The 17699-nt window shown below is 55.9% G+C and overlaps 1 protein-coding gene across 2 annotated transcripts in view; it reads left to right on the top strand.

Annotated features, from left to right (window-relative positions):
- Positions 1-17073, top strand: part of KLHL18 (kelch like family member 18) — a 29148-nt gene extending 12075 nt beyond the window's left edge. Inside the window, exons 2-10 of one of the 2 annotated variants that reach the window (XM_044425058.1) lie at positions 906-1036; positions 1930-2070; positions 4066-4264; positions 6012-6172; positions 8030-8166; positions 10040-10262; positions 12321-12425; positions 12546-12657; positions 13468-17073. In XM_044425058.1, the coding sequence (XP_044280993.1) occupies positions 906-1036; positions 1930-2070; positions 4066-4264; positions 6012-6172; positions 8030-8166; positions 10040-10262; positions 12321-12425; positions 12546-12657; positions 13468-13854 (1596 nt within the window). In that variant the 3' untranslated portion in view covers positions 13855-17073. Of the gene's footprint in view, positions 1-905; positions 1037-1929; positions 2071-4065; positions 4265-6011; positions 6173-8029; positions 8167-10024; positions 10263-12320; positions 12426-12545; positions 12658-13467 lie in introns of both variants that reach the window. The other variant, XM_044425057.1, reaches the window with a different exon arrangement.
- The last annotated feature ends 626 nt before the right edge of the window (positions 17074-17699 follow it).

The following is a 17699-nucleotide window of genomic DNA, read 5'->3' as shown; positions in this document are numbered from 1 at the left end:
CACCGTGTGGGAGCTACCCCCGCCTCTCCTAAAATACAACCTTCAGAAGTTGTTGCCTCATTCTGCAAGAAGAGGCAGGATCAGAATCCTTAGCTGAAATGTCAGGGCCTCGATAAGCAATGAGGCCAGTGAGAACCAATCCACACCTGGCTCTCTGGGGGCCTCTGCCACGTGGGTGGAATTGGACAGGGGCTGGATTATTAGTAGTCCAGTGGTCTGAATAAACGTGCATCCCATTGGACCAGCATCCGGTAGTCGCACTGACCCTGCGGGCAAACTCTTTGTGGCTGGGACAGGAGAAGAACTGTTCCGCTCAGAATCCGCTTCTTATTCTTAAACCACAGTTTCCTAATAGCGAGTGCTCACGTCCGTTTTTCATTATCGACTTCTTCCCAACATTCCTTTAGTATCACTAAGCCAACTTAGCTGGCTTCTTTTAACATCATAAGAGAGCCAGTTGGTACAGTGGTCAAGCGCTCAGGGCTGGGGCTTGGGATCCGGGTTCTAGTCTCCAGTCAGCCGTGGAGTTCCCTGGATGACTTCGGGCCAAGCACAGACTGTCAGCCCAGCCTTCCTCACAGGGCTGTTGTGGTGGGAATAAGATGGAGAGGAGAATTATGTGAGCTGCCTCAGTGCCTTGCAAGGAAAACAGGTGGGACAGCAATATACATACATACATACGTATGTATGTATATACTCCAGCCGGGCAACCTTTTGCCCCGACCTGCTTGGAAGGAATGGGGGAAAGATGGGCTCATGCAACAAAATGAGTGTTGAGGCCAGCAGCTCTTGAGGCCAACAGCCCGTCTGCAGCCCAGAAGCTCAGAGACGGATCCTTTCCCCCCGTTCGCACACGTTGGCTTGGGGCCAAATAATAATGTCTGTTGCCTTGAATTTCCGCCCAGGTCGGGGACCACAAATTCAGCGCCCACCGAATCGTCCTAGCAGCTTCCATCCCGTACTTCCACGCCATGTTCACAAACGACATGATGGAGTGCAAGCAGGATGAAATCGTCATGCAGGGCATGGACCCAAGGTAACCCTGCAGCTCTGGGGCACGGGGAGGTTCCCCGCACGGTCAGGGGAATTCCCCTGCCTCTCCAGGCCAGGGGCCCGATCCACGCAGTGAGCAAGTTGCCGGTGGGACGCTGCCTGGGGTAGCTTTCGCAGGGAGGCCGGTGGCTCTGGGCCGGGCCTGTTTCTCAGCCTAGCTCACCTCATGGAGACTTGGAGGGGAGGAGATAACGGTGGCAGCTCCACGCAAACAGGAGGCAGATGGAAGTGATTGGCATTTTAAAGGGCGGGACATCGGGAGGAGAGTGGAGGCCCTGCTTTCCGGAATGGCTTCTTGGTGTCAGGAAATCCTAACGCACACAGCAGCTGGCTCCTTTCCCCTCGCTTGCTCATGTGTCCTTCTAGTATGCAGTGGCCATGGTTGGTTGGTTGGTTGGCTGGCTGGTTGGTGTGAAGCTTTCATATGCCATCCTCCACTGAAAAGTCCCAGGGCAGTAGTACAATGAAAGAAAACTGCAGCAGCCCAGGACAAAATTCAGATGAAGCCCCAACTTAAAACACGTTGACTCTTAAAATCTCCGGAAAATAAAAAGGGGTTGACTTGACACCAAAATGGAAAAAGTGTCGGTGCCAGGCACGCCTCTCTGGAAAACATGTTCCATATCCGGGGCGCCACCACAGGGAAGGCCCTTTTCCCGTTTTCCACTTATCTCTAGTTTGCAGACTCAAAGTCTAGAAGCGTTCTTGTAACGGATGCCGGGAATCACCGGTATCTGCCAAAAGCTCCAATTTGGCCCATGGCTTGTTGGGGACGAGACCCTCTTTTCCGCACATGCTTCTGTCGACCTTTGAAGCAGCTGATGAAGCCACTCGCCGCCTTTGGCCAACACTCTCTGCCTCTTCTCTGCCTTTTAGTGCGCTGGAAGCTCTGATCAACTTTGCCTACAATGGACACCTGGCCATCGACCAGCAGAACGTCCAGTCCCTGCTGATGGGCGCCAGCTTCCTGCAGCTGCAGAACATCAAGGACGCCTGCTGCGCTTTCCTCAAGGAGAGGTGAGGGGCCCAGGTGTCTTCTGCAGGGCGCACCTGCGGATCACCGTGCCGAGACGCTCCAGGTGTCCTGCAACATGGCCGTGCGCGCCTGAATGCAGTGGGCAGACCTCCCCCGCCTGGCACCCTCCGGACGCGACAGGCTGCGGCTCCCGTCGCAGCCCCCCAAGCCAGGGGGTGTTGCAGTCCAACGAATCTGTGGGGTGCCAGGTGGGCAGGAGGCTGCCCCAGGGACTCAGCTGTCCCCTGCAAGCCCAGCTCTGAGCTCAGGCACACCTGCAAGCAGAACTGATGGCGCCAGATGCCTGCAGGGAGCCGGCCAAGCCCCACGTGGCCTGGGCTGAGGCTGTTGGCAACTGGAATCCCTGGAGAACCACTGTGGGGAGAAAGTGTGGGGTGACGGGTGGCCCCTCAGCCCCCTCTTCCTGCAAGTCAAGCCTTTGCTGGGGAGCAGGTGCGGCTCCCCCAGTGCCAAGGAGGGTGGTCTGAGAGGCCTCCCCTACAAGCTTCCTGCGGAAGAGGCAGCCGGGGCTTGAGGATGTCTCAGGGCTTCCCCAGACTGAGCCCTGGAGCTCTCTCAGTGCTGCTGCTGCTCAAAAGTCAGCATCATCAAGGAGATCAGGCAGATATTCTTGCAGGCGCAACATGGAGACGTGGACTTGACAATCCACCTGCTGTGGCCGGCTGGCAAATGCGCCCCCCCGCCCCCGAGGCGCTTCTTCCGACATCTCTGGAGCCGTTCCTCAAGCACTGTCGTGCGTGTTACACGGCAGGGAAGGTGGGGGTTGCAGGCAGGGCCTGTAGAAGGAGGCACGTTCTACTCGAGAGTCGAGCAAGCACTGTGGAAATAGTGGAGCTGCCTGCAGGGGCCCCGGCCAGTCCGTCTCCGGGATAAAGGGCGCAGCATTTAAGATAAAAGTTTGATCCGCCAGGGTTTGGCCAAGGTTCCCAGGGCAGATCGTCCGGCTGAAGCTGCTGGAATGCAGGCCAGTAGGTGGTGCTGGGGGAGCGTGGGAAAGGCTCGCTTCTGTGCAAGAGCACTCCGAGCGGCCCTCCCCTCCCTCCCTCCCTCCCTCCCCTTCCCCTCCCCCTCCCACTCCCAGGGAAGGTCATTTCAGTGAAGCTGCGTCACCAGCGAGGGGCAGAAGGGCAAGCCCACCAAGGCGAGCACTGTGTTTTTTCCTGATGCAACTATAAATATTTCTGAGGAAGTGGGAATTAATAACTTTACGAATGTAATCTACTTGTCTGCTTGTGAAGACAGAACTTGCTTCACAAGTTCACAAGATGTGTGGGAAAACAAACATATCTAAGCAAAGGATAAATCATGTAGAATTGCGGGGGGAAAGCCCATGAAAAGGCACACGACCTCTAGCATGCCAAGGAGCGATTCCTGAAGTTCTTGTGGTTCCATTTCCCCAGTTCTCCTGACATCCATCCTAAAAAATGTCTATTTAAGAGACTTAATTGCAGCCGGAAGGCCTGTGATTGTAAGCAGTGAAAGGGCTTTGAAGAGGGACCTCCAAGGTCCTTTTCTGGAAGCAACAACCTACCCAGGCTTGAGAGTGGAGATAATGTATTTTTGTTCATTTTAAAGCATTCATTCTCCACCTTTTGAGCATTCAAGGGGGCAAACAACAATAGAAAATGCAATTAAACAAGCATTTTTAAACAGAGAGATCAAATTTAACCTTGAGAACATGCACTTGCTGCGATAGTCCCCAGATGGAACGTGTAGCCTCTTTGCAGCCCCAGTAGCGGTGAATGCCAGTTACTCTGTTGTATGGGAGAAAGGAGGTGAACGTGGGATCACTCCAGGCTGACCCCCAGCACTCGAGAACTGAGCTTGCTCCTCCTCGCACACTTCCTCCTGCATTTCACCTCTTGGCCATGCAAGGTGTCGGGCACTGGCTTCCCTCTGTTTGACGGGCCGCTCAGAAAGAGACGGAGCAGCCCAGCTCCTGCCCGGCTCCCGACTCCTCTGCATCCTCCTTAAAGGCTCCATCCCAGGAACTGCCTGGGCGTGCGCCAGTTTGCCGAGACCATGATGTGTGCCGTGCTCTACGACGCTGCCAACAGCTTCATCCACCAGCACTTTGTCGAGGTGTCCATGTCGGAGGAGTTCCTGGCCCTGCCCTTCGAAGATGTCCTGGAGCTGGTTTCGAGGGACGAGCTCAACGTCAAGTTGGAGGAGCAGGTATTCCGCGGAGTGCATTCCATTTGTGTAGCGCCCGACAGCCAAACTCTCCGGGTGGCCCGCGGCGCTTGAGATGCTTAAAATATCCTGCATCATGTAGAAATAGTTTACAAACAAACATATGAACAGATAGCACGCACACACACAAGTATTTATCCGAAGAACCATTAGGGACAAGAAATCCCGGGACACAATTAAACATCGTGCGTCATGCTGACAAATGTCTGAGAGGAGAGAGAGGCCATGGCTGGGTACCGAAAGGCAGCGCCCAGTGGGCTTCCTCGGGGTGCTCATTTCGCAGCCAGAGGGCTGCCGCTGAGACGTTCCTCCCGCATGCTTCCCCCGTCCAAGCTGCTCTCAGAAGAAGCCCGTGAAAAAGGCCTTGGGTGGGGAGCATAGCGTGGCATGCGCTAGGACAGGTGTGCGCTCTCTGCTAGGACAGGTGTGCGCTCTCGGGGGTCCAGAGGCTGATTAATTTGGTCATTACAAGAGTTTCTCACTGCATTTTTACATTTGTAAGAAAGAGGTTCAAGAGAACATCCTGTATTTCACACCAGCACGTAGGAAAAGGGCTGTCCGGTCCGGCACTCTGTGCCTGCGGTGGCAAACCAGCTGCCCACAGGATCCCTCAGCGCGATGGGTGCAAGGCCCCCTCAGCAACGGCTATGCAGGCATGCCGCCCCGGTAACAGAGGTAGCCCATGGCCAGCGAGGCTGGTAGCTGCTGGTAGCCGCCTCCTCGTGAATGTGTCCAAGCTCCATCCAGATTGGTAGCCATCACCGCTTCCCAAGCCAGTGAATTCCACAATTTAACTGTATACTCTGTGAAAAGCTCCTTCCTTTTATCTATCCTAAACCTCCCACCAGTCAGCTTCATTTCACCATTTTAACAAAGCAGCAGAATTGCAAAGCTACAAAACAGTTACTGTGGGGAGGACAGGAAAGTCATATGAGGACTGCTGAAACAGGGCAGAGGGGGCCACATCCTTGGGGCACAGAAAATGCTCTCCAACTGGTTCCCACCCGTCGTGTTTCCTGTGTTGGTGGGCACCAAGAAGGGTGTCTGCCATGCAGCACTGAGAATGGGCGGGCTCTCAGAGGAAGGGTCCGTGGGCCCTGGTCATGAACTAGTTGGTGTTTTAAAGCTAATAACCGGCAGTATTAATGCATCTGGAGGCAAGGAATAGCCAGTGTAGTTGGGAAAAGGAGAGAAATCACACACGCTCCAAACCCTGACTTGGTTGGAGAATCTTGCTGCTGTATTTGGAAGCCGGTGAAGTTTCTGAGCATGCACTGAAGGAAGCTCTGTAGAGCAGTTTGTGTTTATTTGTACACTACCTTTCCATATGTTCTGTTCCCTCTAAAACTGTGAAAAACAAACCCAGCCTGGTTTTGGAACTTAGGCACTGGGGTAAGATGGTTTTCTTTAGGCCACACCAGTTAGCCTGCTGAAAAAGCTGTTGCAACTGGCCGCATCCACCACCGCAGCCACTCTGTGCGCGGGAAGTGCGCGTTGCGGCAGCCATTTTGTGCAAGCAGCTACAGCACACTCAGAATTCTACACGTGGTTAGTGGCCCAAAAAGGTTGGAGACCATTGCCGCGGGTTTAAAGGGGGATCAAAGTCCGAATGAGTGATGGAACACTGTGTGTGAGCAGGGGCCTCTCCTCCAGGGTTCCTCCCTGTACCGAAAGCACCTTGACAGGTGCCCGCTCACCTCTCCTGAGCTTCCGGCTCTTCTTTTGCCAGGTCTTCGAAGCCGCCTTGGCCTGGGTGAGGTACAGCCGTGAGCATCGAGAGAGCTGCTTGCCGGAGCTCCTGGCCAAAATCCGCCTGCCCCTCTGCCGGCCTCAGTTCCTCACGGACCGCGTGCAGCAGGACGACCTGGTTCGCTGCTGCCACAAGTGCAGGTGCGTGTGCTGGGGCCGTTCGTCGGGGAAATCAACGCAGGGCAGTGATGCACCTGGCTCCCCCACACTTGGGACCCCCTTTCCACCACGCGGGCCAGAGAGGGAGGGAGCCGTCCTCCCGATGACCCTGCCAGTGCAGGAGGCGAAAGGCCGAGTGCTCTTGCTGTCCTCTCTCGCTCTCTCATACCTTGTGGCCCTTAAGCGCAGGGCCTCTGGTGGGCTGCACGGGTTCCGTGCCCTGCACTGCCACGGGCGCCGCTTTTTTTAGAGACCTGCCATTGCCCCCTTTACCACCCAGTGATGAAGAAAGAGATGGTGGCATCCAGGACCTTGCCCTTCATTTTTGCACGCTTGCTTCACTGCACGCAGGGAAGCGCTTTGCACAGATGACCGGGGGAGGTGATGCTGCCTTGACTCCTGGGCGCTAGTTTCAGTATCTGTGAGGAGCATTCAGGTGGCTGGCCCCTCGTCATCGCACGCCTTGCTCTGCTAGGGTTGCTTTCGGTACATCAAGAGGAGCTGTATGATGCACGGATCCCGGCACACCCCAGTGCCCCCCATATATGGGGGGGCAGACATCTGCAGTGGGTTTGGGATGATCGAAGCCTGCGCATGTGCACTGTGCGGTGCTGATGCTCAGACCCCGCAGCAGTCTGGCGCTTGGCTGAGAATCTCTGCAGCGAGCTGCCCACTCTGGGCCTCCTTCTTTGCGGGGTGGAGGGCTCTGCAGGCGACATAATGCCACGCAGCCAAAGGCAGGGCTGGAGGGGTGAAAATGGAAGAGCCCTCATTCCACCTACGAGCGCCCAGTTTCCCATCTCTGAGTTCTGCCAGAAGTCGGTTGCAGGTGTGGTTTAGACCGCGAGTGCCAGCTCCTCTGTCCCACAGCAAAACCCGTGGCCACACGTTCATCTGGACAAACGTTTGCAAAGAAACGCGGAACCTCTGATGGGGGCCTGATCTGTGCCATGCGCTCGCTTACGCAAGTCCCCGTGGGTTTGGCAGGCAGGCGAGTGCGCTGCCATCTGGCAGATCCTTGGCAAGCAGGAAAGCGTATCTGGCTCTGTTGATTTTGTGGGTTCGCATGCGTGTCTCTCGCGCTCCTGTTAGCAATGGGCTCACCTGTCTGTCTGAGGTGGCTTACGGTTCGGGCCATTGTATTCATGCTGGTCTACAGCTGAGAGCTGCCGAGCGAGCATTCAAAATGTGACTGCGGCATAGAATTCTGGGAATGCTCGGAGATCCCCAACAAGGGCCCACTTACCGGCCCGGTTTGTGTATCAAAAGGGCGCTAGCACCGCCACTTCCAAGGAAACCCAACTGCTGGGGGATTTGGATGAGCCTGAACGTTCATTTCCCTTCCCGTGGTCATGAGAGCTAAGGAAGTAGAGAGATCGCGGACGCCCTGGCTGCTGGCATTTCTGGCCCGCTTCCCCACTCCACTCCTGCCCTCGGCTCAGATTTCCCCTGCGATGTTGCACGCGCTCCCAGGTGTACCTTGACATCTTAGCGAAATGGGTGGTTTGATGTGCAAGGGGAAATGTTCAGGATGCCAAGCTACCTGTTCATCATGGATGTGGTGGAGCCTGACATGGAAGGGCACCCAGCTTTTACCTGTGGGGGGGGCGTGGGGGGGGGCAGAAGGGTGCCCCTGGCACCCAGGAGGAGCTGGGGAGCCAGCCACAAGTGACGGCTGCACCCCGCCAGAAGCCGTGGGGAGGGGATGCCCGGGCTCCAGCTCCACCGCAGTGCAGAGGCCGCCCCCCAACACGCTTTTCCCGCTGCTCCTGCTTCCGTCGCTCCTCGAGTGGTGTGCTCACCCGACTGCCCCCTTTGTGGCTCGGCCGTTGATTGTAGGGACCTTGTGGACGAAGCGAAGGACTTTCACCTCATGCCCGAGCGCCGCCCGCACCTCCCGGCCTTCAAAACGCGCCCCCGGTGCTGCACCTCCATCGCTGGCCTCATCTACGCCGTGGGAGGCCTCAACTCAGCAGGTATCTCTCAAATCTGCTGCCTGTCTGGATGTGAGCGGGGCCCTGCGGGGAGGAGGGTTGTGGGCCCATCGGGACCTGTCCCCGTGGAAACGTGCCGCAGCTGCTCAGTAGCAGAAGGCAGCCGCTCCAGCTGGGTCAGAGCAGAGTGGCCGTCTTGGAGACTGCCCTTCATCTGTATCCGGGAATTACGGACGCACACAACCCAAATTCCCTGGTATGGGGCTGGCCCAGGGAGAATGCCTCTGAAAATCCACGGCGTAGCTAGCTTGGCCTCTTGAGTGTCGGCGATCTTAAGTGCTTGCTGAAGTGATCCCCCCCCCCCCCCCCCCGCTTATCCAGAAAGCAGGTGCATGAAGTTTTTATGTCCGCTTGAGCTCAAACATGAAATGGAGCATTTTAGCCCCTGTGTCAAAATGGAGCATCCAACCCCTGTCGTTGATCTCTTCCTTTCCGTTTGGAAGCTCAAGGAACCCACAGAATATAAACTGTGAGGAAACATTCCAGCTGAATCAAGAGCAAAGGGTTCCGGCAGCCATAAGCTGCACACTAATGCATTGACAATTGAAAGCCTTTAAGCATGTTTCCGTAATGACATAGGGCTGAAACGTGCACGTCTATTTCAAGAAAGGCAGACCAAATACCCACGTATGTATCCATTCGGGAGTGGCATCTATGCGCCAGGGAGCCAAACGTTCCAAGCATCGTAGCCTGCGATAAGCAGCCTTTGGATCCCATATAAAAGATTTCCTGGCCTCGCATCCACGGTGCAAGAGTCACCCTGGTTATCCTCCCAATATGAGGAAATCATACAAATAAACACCCCGTCATTAAGAAAAGAAACTTTAAGGTGCCAAAGACCCTGGGGCCTTGGCAGAGTTGACAAACTCCAGCCAGACTGGGGCATAATCTGAGATGATCAGCATTTCAGACTCTTGCTTAATACAGCAAAGGCATGGAAACCAGAAAGTACCAGTTCTCCTGCGGGGATGAAATAAACATAAGGTCTCCCCGCAGGAAGCAAAATTCTCCAGGCATCAGTCAGACCAAGTGTGCCTCACTGCCACATGCCTCTTAGGAGCAGCTGCATTTCCATCCCACACTGGGCCCAAAATCCCACTGGAGTCCATGTGGACAAGCAGATAATCACAAGCCAGGTCCATGGGTCTGTTTAAGCCCTCCGGGAACGTGGGCGGAGCGTCCTGGCAGGCCCTGCACCTTAATCCTGGCAATTGCTCGATCAGGTAGAGCCCAGCCAGAATACACAAGCCAGAAGCAGCACTCATAATCCCCTGTTGAACTGAGAAAGAGTGGCTCACACTCATTGAAATCCCAGCCCTTTTGGACTGAGTCAGGGTATCAGTCCTAGGCCTCCCCCATCCAGCCTTTCACTCGCTTGACCCCGAAAGGACTCACTTCTGTTTGGGGCTGGCCATTCCCTCTTCTGCTTGCTCGGGGACAAGCCTCGGAAACCTTGCCAAGCTGCATTCCTCATCGAGCTGCATTCCATGCAGATCCTTGGGGATTCCCGCCAGACACAAAGATCCTAATCAAGCAGCAACGCACGCTAAAGCTGTGCTGGGAAGGCTCAGGCCTGGCGTCAGAGCCGGCTCTTCCGGGGTCCGAATCCTGTTCTGAGCTTCCGCCAGATGACAGCACCCCCTCCCCTCACCCCCTTCCACCCCCCGCCAATTAATTGGTCGTTTCCCAGCCTTCGCCTGTTTTTTCTCCTGTTCTAAATGCTCGAAGCACCTCTTCTAACAGTACTGGCAGTAAGAGCTTTAAGCTAAATTATGCTTGTATTCCCACCCCATGAATGTCGATGAGTCTTTGGGATCACCACTTTTTAAAACGTGAGCAGCAAATTTCTACGCAGGTGACTCGCTGAACGTGGTGGAGGTCTTTGACCCGATTGCCAACCACTGGGAGAAGTGCCAGCCGATGACGACCGCTCGCAGCCGGGTGGGGGTGGCCGTGCTGAACGGACTCCTGTACGCCATCGGTGGGTACGACGGGCAGCTGCGGCTGAGCACGGTGGAAGTGTACAACCCGGAGACGGACTCCTGGTCCAAAGCGGGAAGCATGAACAGCAAACGCAGGTGCGTGCCGAGGCCGGGCGGGAAGGGCGACCTCTGTAGAGGTCTTACAGAACGCGCTCCCCAGAGAGGTCCGCCTGGCGCCGTCATTATTTGCTTTTCGGAGCCAGGCCAAGACCTTTTTATTCAAATGTTATTTTAATTGTTAATGTTATTTATTGATTTTAAATTGCCAGGATGTCTCCACTATTTTATGTATTTATATATTGGTGTTTGTTTATGATTGGAAGCCGCCCCGAGGCTTATGTGAAGGGGCGGCATATAAATTGTTTAAATGGATAGACAGACAGACAGACAGACAGATTAGACAGACAGACAGACAGAGGACCAGGTCCCTTGCCTAAGTGGGAGAGGCCCTCTGTCTTAATGGGACACTATCCAGCTTGTCGTATTCAAGGCAGGTGTTCCAGTTAACGTGCTTTGGACCTGTTGGTTCAAAAGCCTGCCGAGACATGAAGTTTGCAGGATTAATTTAGGGTGTGATCGTTCGGAAGTTCAGAGAGAGAAAGGCCTACGATTCTGCACAGCGCAGGATTCCGGCCTTGGGCCCCCTTTTAGGGTCAAGTCTAAACCAGCTGTGGTTAGCACTTCAGCGGGCACCCCGGTGTGCCTATTCTAACTGGGTTTCTGCGTGGATGTTTGCTGAGGAATCCCTGCACTAAAGCCTTCAGGCTGGGCCAGGCTGTAAATGTTAACAGAAAAATACTCTTACGAGCATGATAGAGAACGGCGAGTAGACCCCAGCTGTCCTCGTTTCATATCCTTCCAAGTGCTTGTAGAATGAATGCTGTTCTTAAGCGCAGACTCAGATCCCAGCTCAAAGGCCCTCTGTTCACTGAGCTTGAGCACAAACAAGCTCGTTATCCTGGAGTGAGTTCCTTGCCCCGGTTGATTCCTCATGGCCTCAAGGAGGAAGGGCCTGTTATCTCTGCCAGTCGGCATTCGCTGCTCTGCTTAATCTCTGCGTGCCGAGCAAACCCAGGGACTTGTATGGAACTCCTTAATCTGCTGGCTTGCATCAAGTTACTTCTAAACACTCTCTCCAAGATGTCACTGATGTGCTTTCAAAGACTTGTCCATATGCGACAATGAGGAAATCGTGCTTTTCTTTTTCTTTTTCCTTTCCTTTCCTCTTTTGAGGCCAAGAGTCTCGGTGAGACTTGTTCCTTGCAGCACCTGTGGAGAAGCAAAATAAACTGCCTCATCTTTTTCAAACAGCTTTACGCAGCTTCTCCTGTGCCTGTGTACCCTGTGTGAGAAAGAGGCTGTGGGCCATTCGCATGTCAAGCGTGAGCGCAGGGCCTGAACAGAACCAGGTGGGGTAGGCCCGGGCCTTTCCACAGCAGGCCCAGTGGCTGCTCTGCTGCAGCCATCCCCAGCCTGGCCACCCCCGGCAAGCGCAGGCCGCTCACCCGCACATGGCGCAATGGGTCCATTTTCACCGTTGCTGCGTCTGTGCTTTGTCACTCTCCCGTTGGCTGGGAAACATGTTATACGGTGGACAGAGAACTGTCGCAGCAGCTTCCTTCGGATCTCCTGTGACTACAACTCCCATCTGGAGGGCACCAGGTTGGGGGAAGCCTATTCTTCTGCATCTGGGAAACAGGGAGCGCTTTAATTTTTCATAGTTAAGTGCAGGTCACATTCATTGGGCAATCAATTTAGAGCAAGCAGGCATAAGTTGGCTCCCAGTTGGTCGTAACTTTCCATAGACCCACTGAGATATATGGGGCTAAAGTCAGTCGTCACTAACTTGTGCAGTTGATTCCAGTAGATCTCTTGCCACGACAGATCTAGATTTGGTCTCTGGGAAATAAACTCGTCGGTGATGACTAGTCCAGAAAGATAAAACAAAGTCTTAAGCTTGGTGAACAAATCCCCCGGTGACTGAACGAGAGGGGAAGGCACATCTGTGAAGGGGGAAGCAGTGGGGGGAAAGATAGGGAAACACCCAAGTGCCAACGGAAAGGTCCTTTTCTTGCCCCGAATCGTAACGGCCTCAACAAATCTTCCCGCCGCCAAGCGCCCAGCGCTGACCACGCGGTCTGTGCCTTGTTTCAGCGCCATGGGAACGGTCGTTCTGGACGGACAGATCTATGTTTGTGGCGGGTACGACGGCACGTCCTCGCTCAACTCGGTGGAGTTGTATTCCCCTGAGACAGACAAGTGAGTGCCCCCGCCTTGCGCCGGGTCCTCCTCCATCCTGCTGCACGTGGGGGCAGAGTTTGAGGGCGCTCCCTTGTCGGCTGCCGCTCACCGCTCTCGCTTTGCTGCTCTCTCGGAAAGGTGGGTGGAGGTGACCCCCATGAGCTCCAACCGCAGCGCAGCCGGCGTCACCGTCTTTGAGGGCAGGATCTTCGTCTCCGGCGGCCACGATGGGCTACAGATCTTCAACAGCGTGAGTCTTTAAAAAAAAATGGGTGGTACCTCTTCTTGTTTGTGTCGGGCAAGCCTCTTGCTTCTTTCCCGCTTTATTTCTAGGGCTCAGGGCCAAACGGTCGCCCTATTTAGCCTTACCGAAAGGCTTGCTAAGTCGGCTGCCCTGGGGCACGGCCCCCATTGAAGGGCAGGACAGGGCAGGACGGAAGAACAGCAGAGCTGGAAGGAGCTGGAGGGCCATTGGGTCGAAGCCCCTGCTCGGCGTAGGGACTCCCAGTTAAGCCATCCCTCCCAGAGGGCTGCCCAGCTGCACCTTGGAGGCCTCCAGGGTGGGAGAGCCCGGCATCTCCCTAGGTCAAGGGTCCCATGGTCTTACTGCTCTCACAGGCAGGAAGTTCTTCCTGATGCCCAACTGGAACCTGTCTCCCTGCAACTTGAGCCCACTATTCTGTATCCTGCACTTTGGGATGAACGAGTAGAGTTCCCGTCCTTCCTCAGCAGAGGAGCTTTTTCCAGCCCCGCTGCCTTCGTAGATCCCCGCCATCCAAAAGGTCGCGTGCTTGTTTTGGACCAGTGTGGCTCCCGCAGACCCTTTCAGCCGCCAAGCATTAAAAAGTGCAGTCCAAAGGCACCACGCTTGCGCCTTAAGAGGCGCAAGAGCTGCGGGCACGTGGCGTGCAGTGCGATGCCCCAGGCCGGCCGGGTCCTCGCGACAGAATTCCCGGGAGAGCTGGTTCAGCAGTTCGCAGGTTGGCTCCTGCCCCTCGCTGGCTTGCCAGGGCCGCCTCCCCATGCCCACCTGCCTCCCTGCCCTCTTCCTCTCTCACAGGTGGAGTACTACAACCACCACACGGCCTCGTGGCACCCCGTGGCCAGCATGCTGAACAAGCGCTGCCGGCACGGGGCGGCATCCCTCAGCAGCAAGATGTTCGTCTGCGGCGGCTACGACGGCTCGGGCTTCCTCAGCATCGCGGAAGTGTACAATTCCATGGCGGACCAGTGGTATCTGATAGTTCCCATGAACACACGGCGCAGCCGGGTCTCCCTGGTGGCCAACTGTGGCCGCCTGTACGCCGTGGGAGGCTACGACGGACAGTCCAATTTGAGCTCGGTAGAAATGTACGACCCGGAAACCAACCGCTGGACGTTCATGGCCCCGATGGTGTGTCACGAGGGGGGGGTTGGGGTGGGATGCATACCCCTCCTGACTATTTGAGCACGTGGGGGTGGGGGCCACCGCATGCAAGCCGTAACAGCCCGGGCCAAGGAAGGACCCCCTCCCCCAGAGAAAGACCCTGCAGGAGAGGCTTGCATTCTGCCAGGCGCGGTACAGCATTCCTAGGTGCTTGGAGCACGGATGCCCTGGAAACACAGAGACGGCTCGCCCATCTGAGCCGTGCTGCCCTCGAGACGGCTGGAGCTTGGCCGTCCGGGCCGCGTGGATGAAGGATGCCCGCCTCTTTCTCTGCCAAACTTCCGCCTCCCGTCGTGCGGTCCCTTTGCTGATGCTGCCATGGCCCGTTGATGTCAGAGGCGCGGTCCCTCGGGGGCCGCTTGATGTCTGGTGCGAGAAGATGCTTCTTACGGTGTCCTCTTGAAAGCAGAGAAGGGAGGAGACACGACAGAGATGCCACCTCCTTTGTGTTCAGGGCAGGTGTCCAATGCTCTCCCCCCCCAACACACACACACACACACTCAGTTCCAGTAACTTTATACACCTGCAGATCATCCGTTTTCCAGCTGAAAGGGAAGGGAGCTGGAAAGCGAAGTTTGCTCCCACCCCCACACACCAAAGGGGCCTGGTGCACATATAAAGACCTCTGCGATCAGTAGCTTTTCCATTTGTCTCCGTGCTCATTTCGTCTGTGTGCAGAAGGTAAGAAGATGGCGAGTCTCCGGAAGTGAACAGATGAGGCCGAGGGGAAGGTGGGGATCGCGGCCTCTCATCAGCAGCCCGCCCTGGAGGAGAGCTGCATTTCCGGTTCCCCAGGGCCATGGGAAAGGCTTGCGGCCACAGAAGTGAGCCAGTTACACCCATGAGGTTGAGCCAGTGTTGTACTTCGTGTCGGTTAAAGAAATAGTTTTGAGAGTTGTGCAGGCCTAGCGAGTAACACAAGGACTTTCAAAGCAGAAAACCATCCCCTGAGTTGCTGGAACAGGCTTGCTTGCCCCGCATCAGCGGTGCACCCGCCGGGTCGCCAGGTTGGTGGGTGCCGGGGCGGAGGGGGCCGGGTGTGGCTATCACGGTCACCATTCTGTCTGCTCCTGCACCTCTGTCTTTGGCGGCAGCTCCCTGCAATCGGAGCACCAGCCTTACACCAACAGCCAGCCCTCCCGCAAAAACATCCCTGATTACCCTGAACGGGGAGGGGAGGGGAGGGGAGGGGAGGTGGCCGCATCCTTTTCGGTTCTGGGAGGCTCCCGCTTTAGCGTTTTTCCAGCTCTTGCATGGTGCCCTTCGTGTTCCAGCTCTCCCGTCTGCTTGACGATTGCCATCAAATACCTTGTCCCCTTGCAAGGAGCTGAAATGCCAGCTGCTTGTAGCAGGGAGAGCGAGCGCCTGGGTTTTGCGGGGTGGGGGGGACAGGAACAGGCCAAGCGCAGATCCTCGCTTGCTGCCGAGGTGAAGAGGCGGCATTCAGGCTTTAATTGGCTTTAATGGGCAACCGGGCCTGAGGGGCCGCGCCTGTTGAAGAAGAGGCTGCTCGGCCTCCGCGTGAGCAAGTGCCGTAATGGCCAGTCCCCTCCTTGAGCCAGGCGTGGCTGCTGCAGCTGCCCTCGGCTGGGCTGACCGCCCATCGGGTTGCCAAACTTAAGTCGTCCAGCGGAGGCTTGTCTTTCACATCGGACAAAGCAGCAGCATCGGAACCAGATGGAGCGCGGTGGAGGGAGAGGAAGGGTCCCCTGAAGATGCATGAGACGGTGGAGGGTCCGCTCTACCTTTCTAGCATTTTTCAGTCTGAACGTCACCAAACCAGCCACTCTCCAGTTTTGCACAAAGGTCAAACGGTCATTTAATTCCTTGGAAGTCCCCTCTCCCTCCCAAGTTATGTCCCTTGTCTTAAATCGCTCTTAAATTTGGCCCCTGCCTGATCCGCCCCACGTGGGGGCCCTCAGTGGCTCTTGCCAGCCCGCCTCCCCCATGCAAAGGGGCTTCGCAGCCCTGGCGGGATGAGCCATTCCACACCGTCCGGGCTGCAGGAGGGACTCTGCCCTTGAGAGCTCATTGCAGTGGCACCCCGGCCTCGCATGCCCCTGCGGACCAGCCCTTCCGGCGCAGGAGCCGCTGGGAACAGCACTGCGGTGGCCAGTCCTTGAAACGAGGCGGAGGGTGCCTCCACCTGCCTGTGCTGCCTCGACTCCTCCAGGTGCTCAGTGAGCGGCAGGTCCCTTGTCCTCTGGCCAGGGAAGTGGGCCTCCTCCCCGCACTCAGGGCCCCGGGCACGTGGTGCCAGCAGCGGGCTCCCGTGTCCTCCCAGAAAGTGTGGAGCACCTCCAGAGGGTCACAGTGGGGCGGCCGCTCTTACAGACCCTGCCTGCCTCCCCCCCACTTTGCTCTTTGGAGCATCTCCTGCCCTCCAGAGCGACTCTGGATGCATTGGAGATCGCCGTGGTCTTATTTCCTGCGGTACGTGGCAGGGCTGTGGGTTTTATTCTCTGTGCTTGTACCTGAGCAGCATTTTGGATTTTCATGCTGCAGAAGTCAAGCAGTTTCCCCTCCAGACGCAAATCCCAGTGCGGCCAGAAGCAAAGAGCCTTCTGGGCCAGGACTAGTGAGTCTCTCTGAGCGCTTGCAGGTCTCTAGAAACGGAAATGTGTTCCGAAAGCGCTGTGACTTCTTGCAGTGGCTGGTGATCTCTCAAAGCACAGGGAAGGGCACGGGATGGTATCCATCCCACATCCATTTAACTTGAAGGAAATGTCTTTCTCAGATGGTCAGTAGATCTTTCCAGTTTGTGAATGTGACTCGTCTTCCCCAACCTTTCTCCGTGAACCCATCCGCTAAGGTCCGTATGTGGTGTGGGATCACAGGGCTGTTCATTCAAACTCAAGATCTTCCGTGTCCCCAGGTGAATACCTGTTTGAGTCCATCGGGGGCATGGAAACCGTGTTGGCGGAGCAGTTTGCAGCACCTTGGCCAGGAGAGGCTTCCTCACCGCCCTCGTGCAAATCAAAGTGCCATGGAGGATCGCCGGCCTTCCGCAACAGCCGGCGTGCCCGTATTCTCTCCCAGACGGAGGCACTTCACTCCCCACAGCAAAGGAATGCGCTTGCGCTCTTCACGACATGCCAAGATGCTACCACTTTGCAATGGGCTGCATCTGAACATTGCTGCTGCAGAGTTTGTCTGTTGTGGATGTGGATGTGGATGTCTAAATATGTATACATCTATCTATTGATGATCTGTGTATAAAATGGTTGTTTCTCGTGGGCATACCTGGATTTCCCGTGTGCATGGTTTGTTCACACATCCGTGTCGCCGACTTGCATCTGTAAACCAAAATGTTTGCAAGAGAACCAAAACGTACTCCGGGGTACAAATTCCTTTTCACATTTCTGCACTGCTATGACATTTGTAAAAAAAAAAAAAAAAGACTTGGAAACGCTTTCCAACAAGGTGTGGACAACTGCAGTCCTCAATTTCTTCAGGCAGAAATAAAATAGGTAGCTGGGTTTCCCCACTCCCAGTGCTGTTTATCCATCGGGAAGGGAATTAGGTTTGAGGGAAGCAAAGAATTTGAGCCAAGTGGCTGCTGGTCGCAGGGCTGGGCTCGGAAGGTGTGCGCCAAAAGAGGCCAGCGCCTTCCTGTCGCAAAAAAACTGCTCACGCCGACCCCCAGTGCCAAAGATGAGGCCCCACTGCCAGACTAGTTCGCTTTTCAAGCAGCAGTGTAAATCCATCCACAGGGTGAAAGGGGTTGTGGAAACAGATTCTTTCAGGCTGTGGGTCCTGGTGCCACGTGGTAAAGGAGGCCCTGAACTCCTGGCTCAGTCCATGCATGTTGCGGGCACTGGCTGAGCACCCGCTGGTGGGTTCTTGACGTGACACCTGCCGCTGCA

The sequence above is a fragment of the Varanus komodoensis genome, unplaced genomic scaffold, assembly GCF_004798865.1.
Source record: "Varanus komodoensis strain SLA01 unplaced genomic scaffold, ASM479886v1 scaffold15, whole genome shotgun sequence".
Classification (NCBI taxonomy): Eukaryota; Metazoa; Chordata; class Lepidosauria; order Squamata; family Varanidae; genus Varanus; species Varanus komodoensis.
This window is presented reverse-complemented; position numbering and strand designations above follow the sequence as displayed.